The sequence below is a fragment of the Vulpes lagopus genome, chromosome 15, assembly GCF_018345385.1.
Source record: "Vulpes lagopus strain Blue_001 chromosome 15, ASM1834538v1, whole genome shotgun sequence".
NCBI lineage: Eukaryota > Metazoa > Chordata > Mammalia > Carnivora > Canidae > Vulpes > Vulpes lagopus.
Genome location: NC_054838.1, coordinates 24,244,689 through 24,257,481, shown reverse-complemented (window position 1 = coordinate 24,257,481; position 12,793 = coordinate 24,244,689). Strand labels below are relative to the sequence as shown.

The 12,793-nt window shown below is 41.0% G+C and overlaps 1 protein-coding gene across 1 annotated transcript in view; it reads left to right on the top strand.

The window, feature by feature from the left end:
• The window catches only part of FCHSD2 (FCH and double SH3 domains 2), a 302,780-nt gene extending 290,047 nt beyond the window's left edge, over window positions 1–12,733 (top strand). The window contains exons 15-20 of the mRNA XM_041730768.1: window positions 5,737–5,820; window positions 5,941–6,118; window positions 6,417–6,637; window positions 7,613–7,742; window positions 8,108–8,190; window positions 10,625–12,733. Of these exons, the coding sequence (XP_041586702.1) occupies window positions 5,737–5,820; window positions 5,941–6,118; window positions 6,417–6,637; window positions 7,613–7,742; window positions 8,108–8,190; window positions 10,625–10,708 (780 nt within the window). The 3' untranslated portion in view covers window positions 10,709–12,733. The remainder of the gene's footprint in view (window positions 1–5,736; window positions 5,821–5,940; window positions 6,119–6,416; window positions 6,638–7,612; window positions 7,743–8,107; window positions 8,191–10,624) is intronic.
• The last annotated feature ends 60 nt before the right edge of the window (window positions 12,734–12,793 follow it).

Below are 12,793 nucleotides of genomic sequence, written 5' to 3'. Positions count from 1 at the left end.
CGTATTTCTCTAACCTATTGCTCATATTAAATTGTGGCAACTCTGAAGACCCGTGACGGTGTCTCTCCAGCCTCTTATACTATGCTTACTATAAAATTGTTCAGTTAACATTAGAGATAATACAACATAATGGTGAACAGTCTAGGCACTGATGTCAGACTGCCTGGATTAAAATCCTGTCTCTGCCACCTGCGTTCTGTGTGACCACACTAGTCCCTTGATCTCTGTGAGCCTCAGTTTTCTTATCTATATTATGGGGTAATATCATAGGGCTAGTTTGAAAAGTAAGTGAGATAATACTTTCGTTTTATAGCAAAGGACTTGGTACAGTGCCTGACATCTAGTAAATTTTCAGTAAATAGGAACCTTACCTCATTATAAATAGCCTGCTTTCACCCAAGACCCTCCATTACAGTGACCCTCCAAACTGATACTAACCACCTCTTGTTACCATGGTAAGAAGGGACCTAGATAAATAGATGCCAGAATTTCAAAACCTAATTTGATATAATAGTTCTTAATCTCTCTCACCCCTGCTCTACTTTCACATAAATTTCCCTACCCTCATCCAGTCCTTCAACCAGCCCTATTGACTCTACCTCCAAAACATATCCTACATCCATTCACTTTTCACCATCTTGGTCTAGGCCATAGCTTCAGTTACTATAAAGGAAAAAAAAAAAAAAAAAAACACCATAATTGATTATCCCTTCTGCATACTTGCCTCCCTCCCAAAAGTCCATTGTCCACTTTGCAGCCATACTTATATTTAACACATAAAGGAGATTATTTTATTCGCTTGCCTAAAAACCTTTTATAAGCTTTCCATCACACATAGAAAAACAAACTCGGGGATCCCTGGGTGGCGCAGCGGTTTGGCGCCTGCCTTTGGCCCAGGGCACGATCCTGGAGACCCGGGATCGAATCCCACGTCGGGCTCTCGGTGCATGGAGCCTGCTTCTCCCTCTGCCTGTGTGTCTGCCTCTCTCTCTGTATGACTATCATAAATAAATAAATAAATAAATTTAAAAAAAAGAAAGAAAGAAAAACAAACTCTTCCCTAGAGTCTGTAATGTTCAGATTGATCTGGCCCCTGACAGTCTAGTCTCCCTAGCTTCATGTCGGACCATTCCCCTACACAGCCCACTCACCATCCATTAGCCACTGTGACACCATGCTCCTTCCTAACTTGACAACTTTGCACTTGCTGCCCCCTCTACCTAGAACTATCTTTCCCCAAATTTTGGTTGGCTGCATACTGCCCTTTATTGAGGCTTAGCTCAAATAGTGCCTCTTCAGGCCTCCCCTAACAACCTAAATATAAAACCAACTTGTCATTCACTACTCTCTATCCCATTGCCCTTTCCCTCTTATTTACTATATACCATTTACCACCAGCCAAACTTAATCGTATTTGTTTTCATATTTCTTTGTCTTCCCTTTCTCTCTTATTTACTATATACCATTTACCACCAGCCAAACTTAATCCTATTTGTTTTCATATTTCTTTGTCTTGACTCCCTACTAAAGGCCCATAAAAGCAGAAACCTTGTCTGTATCTGTGTATCTTGTCTGTGTGTCTTCAGCACCCAGGATGGTACTTGGCACACAGTAGGTCCTTCATGAATAATTGTGGGATGAATAAATGAATGAGATAAGGAAGGCATAAACAAATGAGTCCTTCTCTGGCTCCCATACTGATGGACACCCAGTGCTTAAGGGACAATAGAGGAGGAGTCTGGAGAGAATCTTCAACAGCCATAACTGGGAGACAGTCTCACTCCTACCATTCTTGGAAGGCCAAAACTTGGCAGTATATACTCTTCAATATCAGTGATTCCCAGACTTTTTAGTTTAACATCTTTTCATTATATAGATATATAGATATATATATAGTTGTAAAGGTGTTATAGAGTATTATAAAACTAGGGTTGGGAATGTTTTCCCGTCTTACCTCTCAGTATTATATTTACTTTGAAGTTGCAAAATTAAAATTTAAGGTCCTTAAATGGAAAGAATCCTACATGTCTGAGTGATCAAACAGCTCACATCCATCCAACATTCCCTCTATAGGCATATGCCAGGCATGTCCCTGGGATTAACCAGACTATAAAATCTATTTAATCAGTTAATCACTGAACAATTATTTAGTGCCCAATATATGTAAGTTTCAGGGAATGCAAGAATTAATGTGACATAATTCCTGCCCCTCTCCCCCTAGAATGGATAGTCTGGGGGAAGTAAATATTAAGCTGAAAAATAGATTATGTATAAAAACATTTATAGTAAAAGTTAAAACCACTAGATGAGGTGGCACTTAAATTAGGTCATGAATAAGATCTTCCTAATACAGTGAAAAGGGAAAGAGCCTTCTAAGCAAAAAAAGAAGAGCAAATACAGAGACTCAGTTTGATGAGAGTATGGAGTGTTCAGGAAATGTTACATTCAGTAGTGGGTGAGCATCAAGTGTAGGAATTAGAGCAGCTGGAAATAAAGATATTTGCTGTCAGATAGTAAAGGGCCTTGTAGACCAGACTAAAGTATGGCTTTTAACCTGACTGGTAGGAACCTTTGGATGTCCTAAAATCAGATTGGGCTTTTAAGAAGGTCATCCTGGTCATTGTATAGATACTGTACAGATTAAAATAGAGAGAAATGAACTATAAGCCTAATGGTGATTCCTATAGTCCAGACTAGGAAATGAGGCCTGGATTAATTTTGTGAGAACAAAGAAAAGTACTGTTTAAGAATTAGATTCAGAAGCCTTAAAAATGCTCCTAACCTTTGACCCTATTAGCATATATCTCAAGGAAATGACCCACAATATAGAAAAAGGTTTGGAATACAAAATGTTCTTTCATCATAGTACTATTTTATAATAGTTCAAAGTTGGCTGTCCAATAAGAGAATAGTTAAATAAATTAACCATTCATATAATAATATACATAAAATGTTATGAAGATAATTGATAATTATATTAATGAGAGTTTTATGTAAGAAGAAATATGCCAGAAGAGTAAGACACCAAATTGAATGTACCTTAAGATTTCAATTATTCAATTTCTCAGCTTTTCTACAATGAACATGTATTATTTTAATCAGGAAAAAGCACATTGTTTTCAAATAGGAAACTTAGGTAGTGGTCAGAATGGAGGACATGGCTGCTTCTAGAGTTCTAGTTGCCACTGGGCATTAGGACTTAAGGAGGCAATGCTAGAGCATGTGTTTATTTAATAAACATTTCCTGACCACTTGCTCTCTTTAGTTGGGATAAATGAGAGTAATTACATTTCCTGTATTAAGTAAGTCATTCTACTAGGAACCCTACAAGGGCAAACAATTGAGTAGAGTGCCATGGTAGTTCATGGTAGAGAGTGTGCAAGCCTTACAACAAAAGGAGGAAGGAGCAACCAGCTCATTGTGGATGGTCTGGAAAAATATATTAGCCAGGTCTCAAATCATGAGTAATAGTAATAGCTACCGTTTGTGAAGTATCATGTGCCCGGTACCATGTTTATGTTCTAATCTCTTTAATGATGCAATATGGAAGATATTATCAACCAACCTGTTAATTCAACAAATATTAATTGAGCACTTCCCTTGTAATATCCTGTGATCTTTTCTAGGCTTGGGGATATGGCATTGATGAATACAGACAAAAATCTCTTCCTTCATGGAGCTTACATTCTAATAGGAATAAAAAAGAAAACTGAGGCTCTGAGAGGTCTATGGCCACTTGCCTTTAGAAACAGACTGAAGGTGGACTCGAATCCACAGTAATCTAAATGTGTTCACCAGGTGGGAAAGAGTGAACAGGACCTGGAAAAAGAAGGAACAGCCTGGTAAAAGCACAGAGGCAAGGAATAACGTGTGTTCAGAGTATAGGGAATAATGTGTAGGGCTAAAGCATTGAGAGACCATGGTGACCAAACTCTCTAGAGTCTTGAGGTCTATGCAGAGGACTTGACCTTGTCAAGTGGAAGAATTTGTCACTGTTTGGGGATGGTATGATCAACCTAGTATCTGCTGATATTACATAATACCACTGAACAACTTGTATGGACCTCCATGACTCTTACAAGGGCAACAGTATATTTAAAGGTGTTCTTATCCTTCCTGCTTTGTTTTTACACAGACTGAAGTCAGGTTGTATTGATACTTTTTTAAGTCTTGCCTAGGAATTAGGGAAAGCCTTTGTTATATTGTTGCATTTTGCTGGTATGGTCAAAGCATAGTGTGGTTTCGGATTAGCAAAGAAATTCCATTGGAAAAGCGGTCATGAATCAATGAGATTTTTTCCCTCTATTTTGAAGTGAGGTAATTTACTTAAAATACTGGTCACAGGGATCCCTGGGTGGCGCAGCGGTTTGGCGCCTGCCTTTGGCCCAGGGCGCGATCCTGGAGACCCGGGATCAAATCCCACATCGGGCTCCCGGTGCATGGAGCCTGCTTCTCCCTCTGCCTGTGTCTCTGCCTCTCTCTCTCTCTCTGTGACTATCATAAATAAATAAAAATGTAAAAAAAATTTAAAAAAAAATACTGGTCACAGAGTATTTCTGTGACTTTTCAGCCATTTTCAATACCATTTGAACATTTCCGGCAGCTATGGCAACATCCAGAATCTGGGTTTGATGAAATATTTTAATGCACATGAAATGGGAAATGAGTCTTAATAAAATGACCCATTTTCTTGCCTTATATTTGCTGTTATAGCTTAGAGATATTTTACACTGTGGGATTGTGAATTTTGAAAAACGATATGGTCTTATAGTTTGGTTATATAGTTGTAATTAATCTTGGGACTTCGGGAATGCTTTTAAGACTGTTCACCAGAGAGCCAGGAGATACCAGCAGGCCTCTCCCTACTACATATGATAGGCAAGTCTCTAGGAAACAAAGCCACACAGTTTCTCTCCAGCCCCTCTTCAGAGCCTCTGAGAGTGTGCTCTCAGATTCTATAATCTCAGGAGCAGTATCAGTAGCAGCATGGCCAGTGCTAGTGGATTCCTGCTATCAGAGATAATAGAACCATCAAAATTAGCAGCTTGTACAGAAGCACCTAAGTGAATCAGCCCAGTCTCCACAGTTAAGTTAGAGCACAATAATCCAAATTGTGACCAGTCTCAGTCATTTCCTTCCCAACGCTCTTCTCTTGGCCATCGTTTATCATACAATGATTCCAGATCAGTTCTAGGCACTGCTCAAGCTGTCATCCAATCCATGTACATAGTTCTTTGCATTTTCACAGTATGCACTTCCATGGTAGCCCTTTGGTGCAGTTCTAATTCAGTGCTTGTTTCTTTGCCTGTGCTTCCCAAATCATCATGGTTCTCAGCTTATTCATTTCACCCTGACTCCCCCATCCTCCCCAGAAGGGCAGGATTGTCATTTTGAAGAAATGGATTCAAAATGACAATTTTGAAGAATCTAATCAATAGATATATAAGCTGGAGCTGGAACCCTGGTCCCCTGCTTCCAGCAGAGTGCTGTGTTCACTGTATCTGACTGCCTCTTGAGGATTCTGTTTCTCCAGTTTTTGTTATGGCCTTATTTTGTTTAGTTTTTTAAAGTAAAACTTCACCTCATTACGATAGTTTTACAACACTTAAATTTTTATGTTCAATATATTTTTCAGAATCATTTCAATATTTTAATCCCCAGTTTTTGTTATGATCAGCACACATCTGCTCTTTATCTAACCTTTTTAATTTTGTCCATGACCATCCTACATTGCAGGCTTCTCAACCAGATGAGTTGACCATTGAGGAACATGAGGTGTTAGAAGTGATTGAAGATGGAGATATGGAAGACTGGGTAAAGGTATATTCCTTTGCTCATATCGCCCCTTCTTGTGACATTTTTAGGAGTTTGTTTTGGTTCTTGTTTTGCCTTGTCCAGATTGTGTGTACAAACCTGTTTTGTCCCGTGTCTTTTACTCAGGCTCGAAATAAAGTTGGCCAAGTGGGTTATGTGCCAGAAAAGTACCTACAGTTTCCCACCTCGAACAGCCTACTGAGCATGCTGCAGTCCTTGGCTGCTTTGGACAGTCGGTCACACACATCCAGCAATTCCACGGAGGCCGAGCTCGTTTCAGGCAGCCTCAACGGAGATGCCAGTGGTAAAGACTGAAACAAGGCACTCTATCTGGTCACACTTGGCCAAAACAGTATTGCCCTGGAGTCAGCCTTCAGTGGGTTGAAAAGCAAAACATTATGCCTATTCTATGTTTTCTTTTATTTGGTCACATTTATCCTGTACAGTAGAACCCTGAAGTAGATCTTCAGTGAGTAAAAAAATTACAGCTTTACTCTTACTCTGTATGATGCTCTTTTAATTGTCATGTGAGCATAGGGGTGGTTGCAGAAGTAACATGACTATCCATGTTCTTAGGCATTTTTCTCCGTTTTGCTACCTAGTCTGTTTCGTGAAAGCACTTTATGACTATGAGGGCCAGACAGATGATGAATTATCCTTTCCTGAGGGAGCGATCATCCGAATCTTGAACAAAGAGAACCAGGATGACGATGGCTTCTGGGAAGGGGAGTTCAGTGGGCGGATTGGAGTTTTCCCATCGGTGCTAGTGGAAGAACTTTCAGCGTCAGAAAACGGTGACACTCCGTGGATGAGAGAGATTCAGGTACATGAGAGGGGAGAAAGCTATATTAAAAGGTATTTAAAGAAAATAACTCCCAAGAGGTGGTTGGTCCGTGCAAATGTGGGGTATGACCTCAGCCCCACCTTCCCACTCTAATCCTCTGTTGCTGGGTTTCTACAAAACTGAGTTTGCAAAAGCAGAGACTCACCAACCTGGCTCTGGGGTAATGGTTGTATAACATCTCCATTTGCCCACTTTCTGTATTCTCAATTAGTTAACCAGAGAGAGAAATTGTATATGACCTACAAAAGAATGGTTTGATAGAAAGAAAGAAATCAGAGAGGGAATATATTGTCTTCAGTGGTTAGTTCATGTAGTAAAAATACTGCTTTCTCTCCATCATGGTCAGAGCTTGCTTGCCAGTCCTTTTCAAGGAACTAATGAGCCTGCCGGAGCCCTGTTATATTAATGTGGCTCTAGGCTCAGCTCATCATAGCAAAACTTGACTTTACAGGAAACCCCTAATTCGGATCTGTCACAGCAGGCCTGACAGATCCAGGACCATAAGGAACAAGTCTCCCCACCTTGTTTGTGTGATATTTTGACCACTTAGTCTGGTGCTTACAAAACCCTGGGAAATCAGAAACACCCAATTATTTTATCTTAACAAAAAAATAGAGCTTGTCCCCTTTTTTTGTTCTTCACTAGATTTATTGAATTGACTCATTTGGTATATTTTCAGTAGAACTCTATAGAAGAATGGTTCGATTTAATGACTTTATGATAAGCTATAATCAGTAGTGTAAGGAGATATCTGAAAGGAAACAGTTAAATGCATCACAAAATTGGGTTTGAGGTTGTTTTTCTCAGCTCACATGCTTCTAATGAGGCTGACAAAAATTGTGAATAGTTCTATCTGAGCTGCAGAGAAAGGTAATATGTCTGAATTAGAGAAGCCAGCTTGCCTCTCCTTCCAGAGGTGAGCACTTTGTAACCTCTCTCTTTCCTTTGTGGCAGATCTCTCCTTCCTCCAAGCCGCCGGGTTCCCTGCCTCCACTGCCACTGTATGACCAGCCTCCCAGCAGCCCTTACCCCAGCCCAGATAAGAGGAGCTCTCAGTACTTCCCACGTTCTCCTTCAGCAAATGGTAAGTGTTCTCAGCATGGATCTAAATTCATTTTCATTCAGAAATCCACTTGTTGGGATCCCTGGGTGGCTCAGCGGTTGGGTGCCTGCCTTCAACCCAGGAATCCTGGAGACCCGGGATCAAATCCCACATCAGGCTCCCTGCATGGAGCCTGCTTCTCCCTCTGTGTCTCTGCCTCTCTCTCTCTCTCTCTCTCTCTCTCTCTCTCTCTCTCTCTCATAAATAAATAAAATCTTTAAAAAAAAAAAAAAAAGAAAAAGAAAAAAAGAAATCCACTTGTTTACCTGAAGAGCAAACAGATCTGCATTAGCGTTTTTATTGCTCAACAACACAAATAAAATGAGCTGCTTGGTTCCCACCCTCAGAAAACAGCTTCCTTGCCGAATCGCCAGGATTCTCACAAGCACCAAGGCATACTCCTGAGACCTCATATGGCAAACTGCGACCCGTAAGTCTCTCATCTGGCAGGGTTACAGAATGTACAGTTCTTCTAAATTTAAAGTTAAAAATTAATGTCTCCCCACAGCCTCTGTGTTATGCTAATTCCCCCATGCAAGGGTCAGGTGGGTTTGGGAGGATTAAAAGAACTCTTAAAAATGAAGGCTATAGATGGGGTGCCTGGGTAGCTCAGCCGGGTAAGCATCTACTCTTTGTTTCAGCTCAGGTCATGATTTCATGAGTAGTTGGATCGAGCCCCATGTCCTTGGACTCCCCACTGAGGATGCTTGAGGATGCTCTCTCTCTGCCCCTCCCCCCACTTGTGCATCCATGCACATGCAGGCTCTCTTTCTCAAAAAAGTAAATCTTTTTTTAAAATGAAGGCTATAGGGCAGCCCGGGTGGCTCAGCAGTTTAGTACCGCCTTCAGCCCAGGGCGTGATCCTAGGGTCCTGGGATTGAGTCTTGCATCAGGCTCCCCGCAAGGAGCCTGCTTCCCCTCTGCCTATGTCTCTGCCTCTCTCTCTCTCATGAATAAATAAAATCTTTTAAAAAAAAAATGAAGGCTATAAAAATCAACACATCTTAGAATATCTAGTCTACTCTGGCAGTTTTCTCACTGAGCCTTGGTGAGATATCTATGAAAGTATATTTAAATTATAGCAAGCTCCATGAGCATTAAAGTTGCCTCATTGTGAAACAAAAGTACTATTTTTTTCAACAAGTATTTATTGAGAACCTATTTTCCAAGCTTATATTTAGCCCCTTTTGAGGCTAAATTTCATTTCATTTCTCATGAAATGAGATACACTTCATGCCCTTTTGAGGTTTAAGGGCTTCTTTCAAGGGGCAGCCTGGGTGGCACAGCGGTTTAGTGCTCCAGGGCATGATCCTGGAGACCTGGGATCGAGTCCCATGTCAGGCTCCCTACATGGAGCCTGCTTCTCCCTCTGCCTGTGTCTCTGCCTCTCTCTCTCTCTCTCTGTGTCTCTCATGAATAAATAAATAAAATCTTAAAAAAAAAAAAAGCTTCTTTCAATTCTCAAGGAGAGTCTACTCTTATAAATAATAACCTCTACTCACCCCTCACTCCATGCCATTGACTCCTTCCCCCTCACCTCACTGTGAAACAGCTCTTCCAAAGTCATAACTTTACCACACTCATCCAGTACATTCATTTTTCTTTAACTGCTTATCAGCATTTGACACCATTCCTTGAACTACTCACTTCCTTTGGCTTCCTTCATTCGGCAGTCATATATTGAGTGCCTTCCTTGTCTTTGTTTCTTTATCCTAAATGTAATAGGACACCATTGCAAAGTTGTAAGCAAGACAGCGATGTAACTGGTTTTGCATTTTTGAAACATTGCAATGGCAGCGAAGTTAGAGTGAATGGAAGGTGGCAGAATGGACATGGGGAGCCATTAGGAGGCTGGAGCAGTGGTCCAGGCAGGAGGGGATGGCAGCATAGACTGCTGGGTATGAGTGGAATAGTTTGTTCCACAGCCCTTTCCTGGTTTTGCTTTCTCCTCTCTGGTCCTTTCTTTTTCATTGATCTGTACAGGCTTCTCTGCTTCAACCCATCACTGCTGATGTTTCTCAGGGTCTTGTCCATGGGCTGCTTCTCCTAAAGTCATTAAACTCACTCTTCCTGTGCAATTTCATGTACTCCCACAGCTCTAATAGCCATTATTCACTGACAACTCCCAGACTTCTAATTGCCAATCCAGTCTCTTCCTTGAGCCCCAGCCTTGCAGACATCTCAATGTATACATACCACAGCCTAAAAACTCAGCAACAGTGAGTTAATTATCTTCCCTCCCAGACATGCTCCTTCTCCTGTATTCTTGGTGAGTGGACCCCCCCGTTCTACCAATGGTCTGGCATCATTCTTGATAATTCCCTGGCCCTGCCTCTCACAAAGAGTCATCACCAGATCCTGCCACATTTACCTTGGAGACGGCTATCAAATCCTTCTTCTCCTGCTTAGGTCAGACTACCATCAACTCACATTTGCTTGGCTACAAGAGCCTCCTAAATTGTCTTCTTACCTATACTCTTGCCCAACTCCCATCTTTTCTCCAAACTATTATCAAAGTCATCCTTTCACACATCTAGTCTGATCTCTTGCAGCCCTCCTTCCAAGAAAGGCTGAAAGATTTTCAGTTCTCCAAGCATTGTTCTGGGTTCCACCTCCAGGCCTTTGCTTTAGATGAGGCTTTAAGGGCTCCAGTACTCTTATGCCCAGGAAGCTTTCAGCCTATCATCAGAACTCCTTGGTGTGGGATATAGTGAGAATTACTTTGGAAGACATACTCTCATGTTCAGAGCATTTGAGACCACTGAGGTGCCCGTGCCTCTGCTAAATGACCTGTTGTGATTTGAGTGCTTCAAGCCTTGAGTCAGGAAGCTGACTGACAATCCGTGTTTTTGTTTCCTGCTCAGGTCCGGGCAGCTCCCCCTCCACCTACACAGAACCACCGAAGGCCAGCAGAGAAGATTGAGGATGTAGAAATAACACTGGTGTGATGATGGGTTTACCCATTTATTACTGCTACAATCAAGGCCAGGCTTGGCGTTTAGCCAGTCTTGTTCTTTAGGCACCTTTGCATGATGATGACTCTTGAACAGAGCAAAACCAAGGAGTGACTGGGTGGCCTGGTGGACTCCTCCCACGTTTTGAATATTTTGTGCCTTTTTTTGTTGTCATTTTCTATGTCATCTCTCCTACCACAGCACAAATCTTAATGGGCCCTAGAAGCACAGGGGACAGCCCTCATGCCTATCAGTGGTCCATTTTTATATGAGACTCAAGACCAGGCCTCATTCAGGGCACAGTCACAGAGAAACTGATCATGTGCACTCGTACAGTATATTACTGTGGCCACAAGGATGTGGCAAAGATCCTCATCTTTCTTCAAGTGGCTTTTGCTCTTCTGATTGAGTTTAATCAGATCACGTTGGCTACATAAGGAACTAGAAGGAGGGATTTCAGGAGAGGCTGGCTCCTCCCTGCAGTTAGTCCCCAGACTGAGAAACTGAAACCTTATCAGAAAAAAGTGGACTGCCCTGAGTTTATCGCCAATTACATTAATGCACATTTCTTCCTCAACTAACAGATTTAAAACAGTAACAGTGTCCTTTGTATTAATATTTACGCCATTCATTTAGTGTTAGTGGAGCTAATATGGAGGGGCTGAACTCTAATAGCCAAATCTTGTCCATCACATAGACTAATAGAAAGGAGGCTGTGGCTGAAGCAGAAATGGAGCTTCCAGAACTGAAACGAGCCAATTTAACATTCTTTTTGTATTTGGGTATTTTTCATCTTAATTTTTGCAGCATATATTCTATTGCCTGGTATCTTTAGAATCTGAACATCTAGATAAATTGGGGACACATACTTGCCTTGTTGAGCTTCTCCACTGGGGAAGCCCCTTTCATTATTTTATTCCCAAGCCGGTACATGAGCCCAGACAGCCAGCTTATGGCTGCTCCAGACCGGCAACCACCCCCCACAGAAAGTATAGCTTCCCAGGTCCCACTGACTTGACATCTCCTTGAGAGGAAGAACCTGTGGCTTATAGAGGAAACCAGCTTCCTATGAAAAAGGACTAAAAGACTGCACACCATGCACAAGTGCAAACTGAAAAGGCAAAGACAAGTTCTCTATGTCACAAGGAGAGCCAAGAATAGCTTTTTCCACAGGCTAGCATGGTAGGTGGCCTAGAGTAGGTCTCTGCCGGCTTCCACCTCCTGGAGAAGATAGGGAGTGCCGAACCTAGGGACAAAGGGATTTTTCCAGTTGCTTTTTTTTTTTTTTAAAGAAATCAAATTTGCAGAATTTAAAAGTTGTATTATGCTTTGAAAACTCCATCCCTCCTAAGAATCTTTAAAAACTTGAAATGCTCGCCAAATGTCCCCATGGGATTTTTGATCAAAAGTCAGGTTATAGCTGAAGAAATCTTCAGTTAGTCATTTGATCACTTCAGTGACAGTACCCAGTGACGAGTGTTCTCTGTGATTTGGGGTTTTCGTTTTGTTTTTTGCATTTCTTAACCTGTTGATCTATTTGAGGTCTTTTTGTGTTTATCAAACTTATTCTTAAGTTTAAAAAAGTTAAAAGGGTGGCTTTGTAAGATTTTAAAGTTCTCTGACATGTTAAAAATCTTCAAAGTACTTTTAAAAAATATTTCAAGTGCTTAAATCAGGCAGTTCTCGCTACCCAGTCTTATATTCTCTCTTTAGCCAAATTGTCCTTGAATCTGGATTTTCCACATTCTCAGAGAGTTATTTGCAATCTTTTGTTATATTTTAAAATATTTTTTGGAAGAGCTGCTAATTTTATTTAAAAAACAAAAAACAAAAGTTGTAAAAATATGCCTCCTTTTTAAAAAGAACCCCTCCCTCCAAGACATGTAATCCAGCATCACAGTGCACAGGGCCAGGCTCGGAAGGAGTGCCTCTGTGCAGATGTGCTTTCTTTACAGTGGCTGTAAAAAGTTTGTATTTATTATGTATAAAATGTTGAATAATAAAAAAAATGGAATTAAATTTTCTAAGCTTCCTTATAAAAATATTTGGGTAAATAGACAATGCTTTTTATAAAGACAT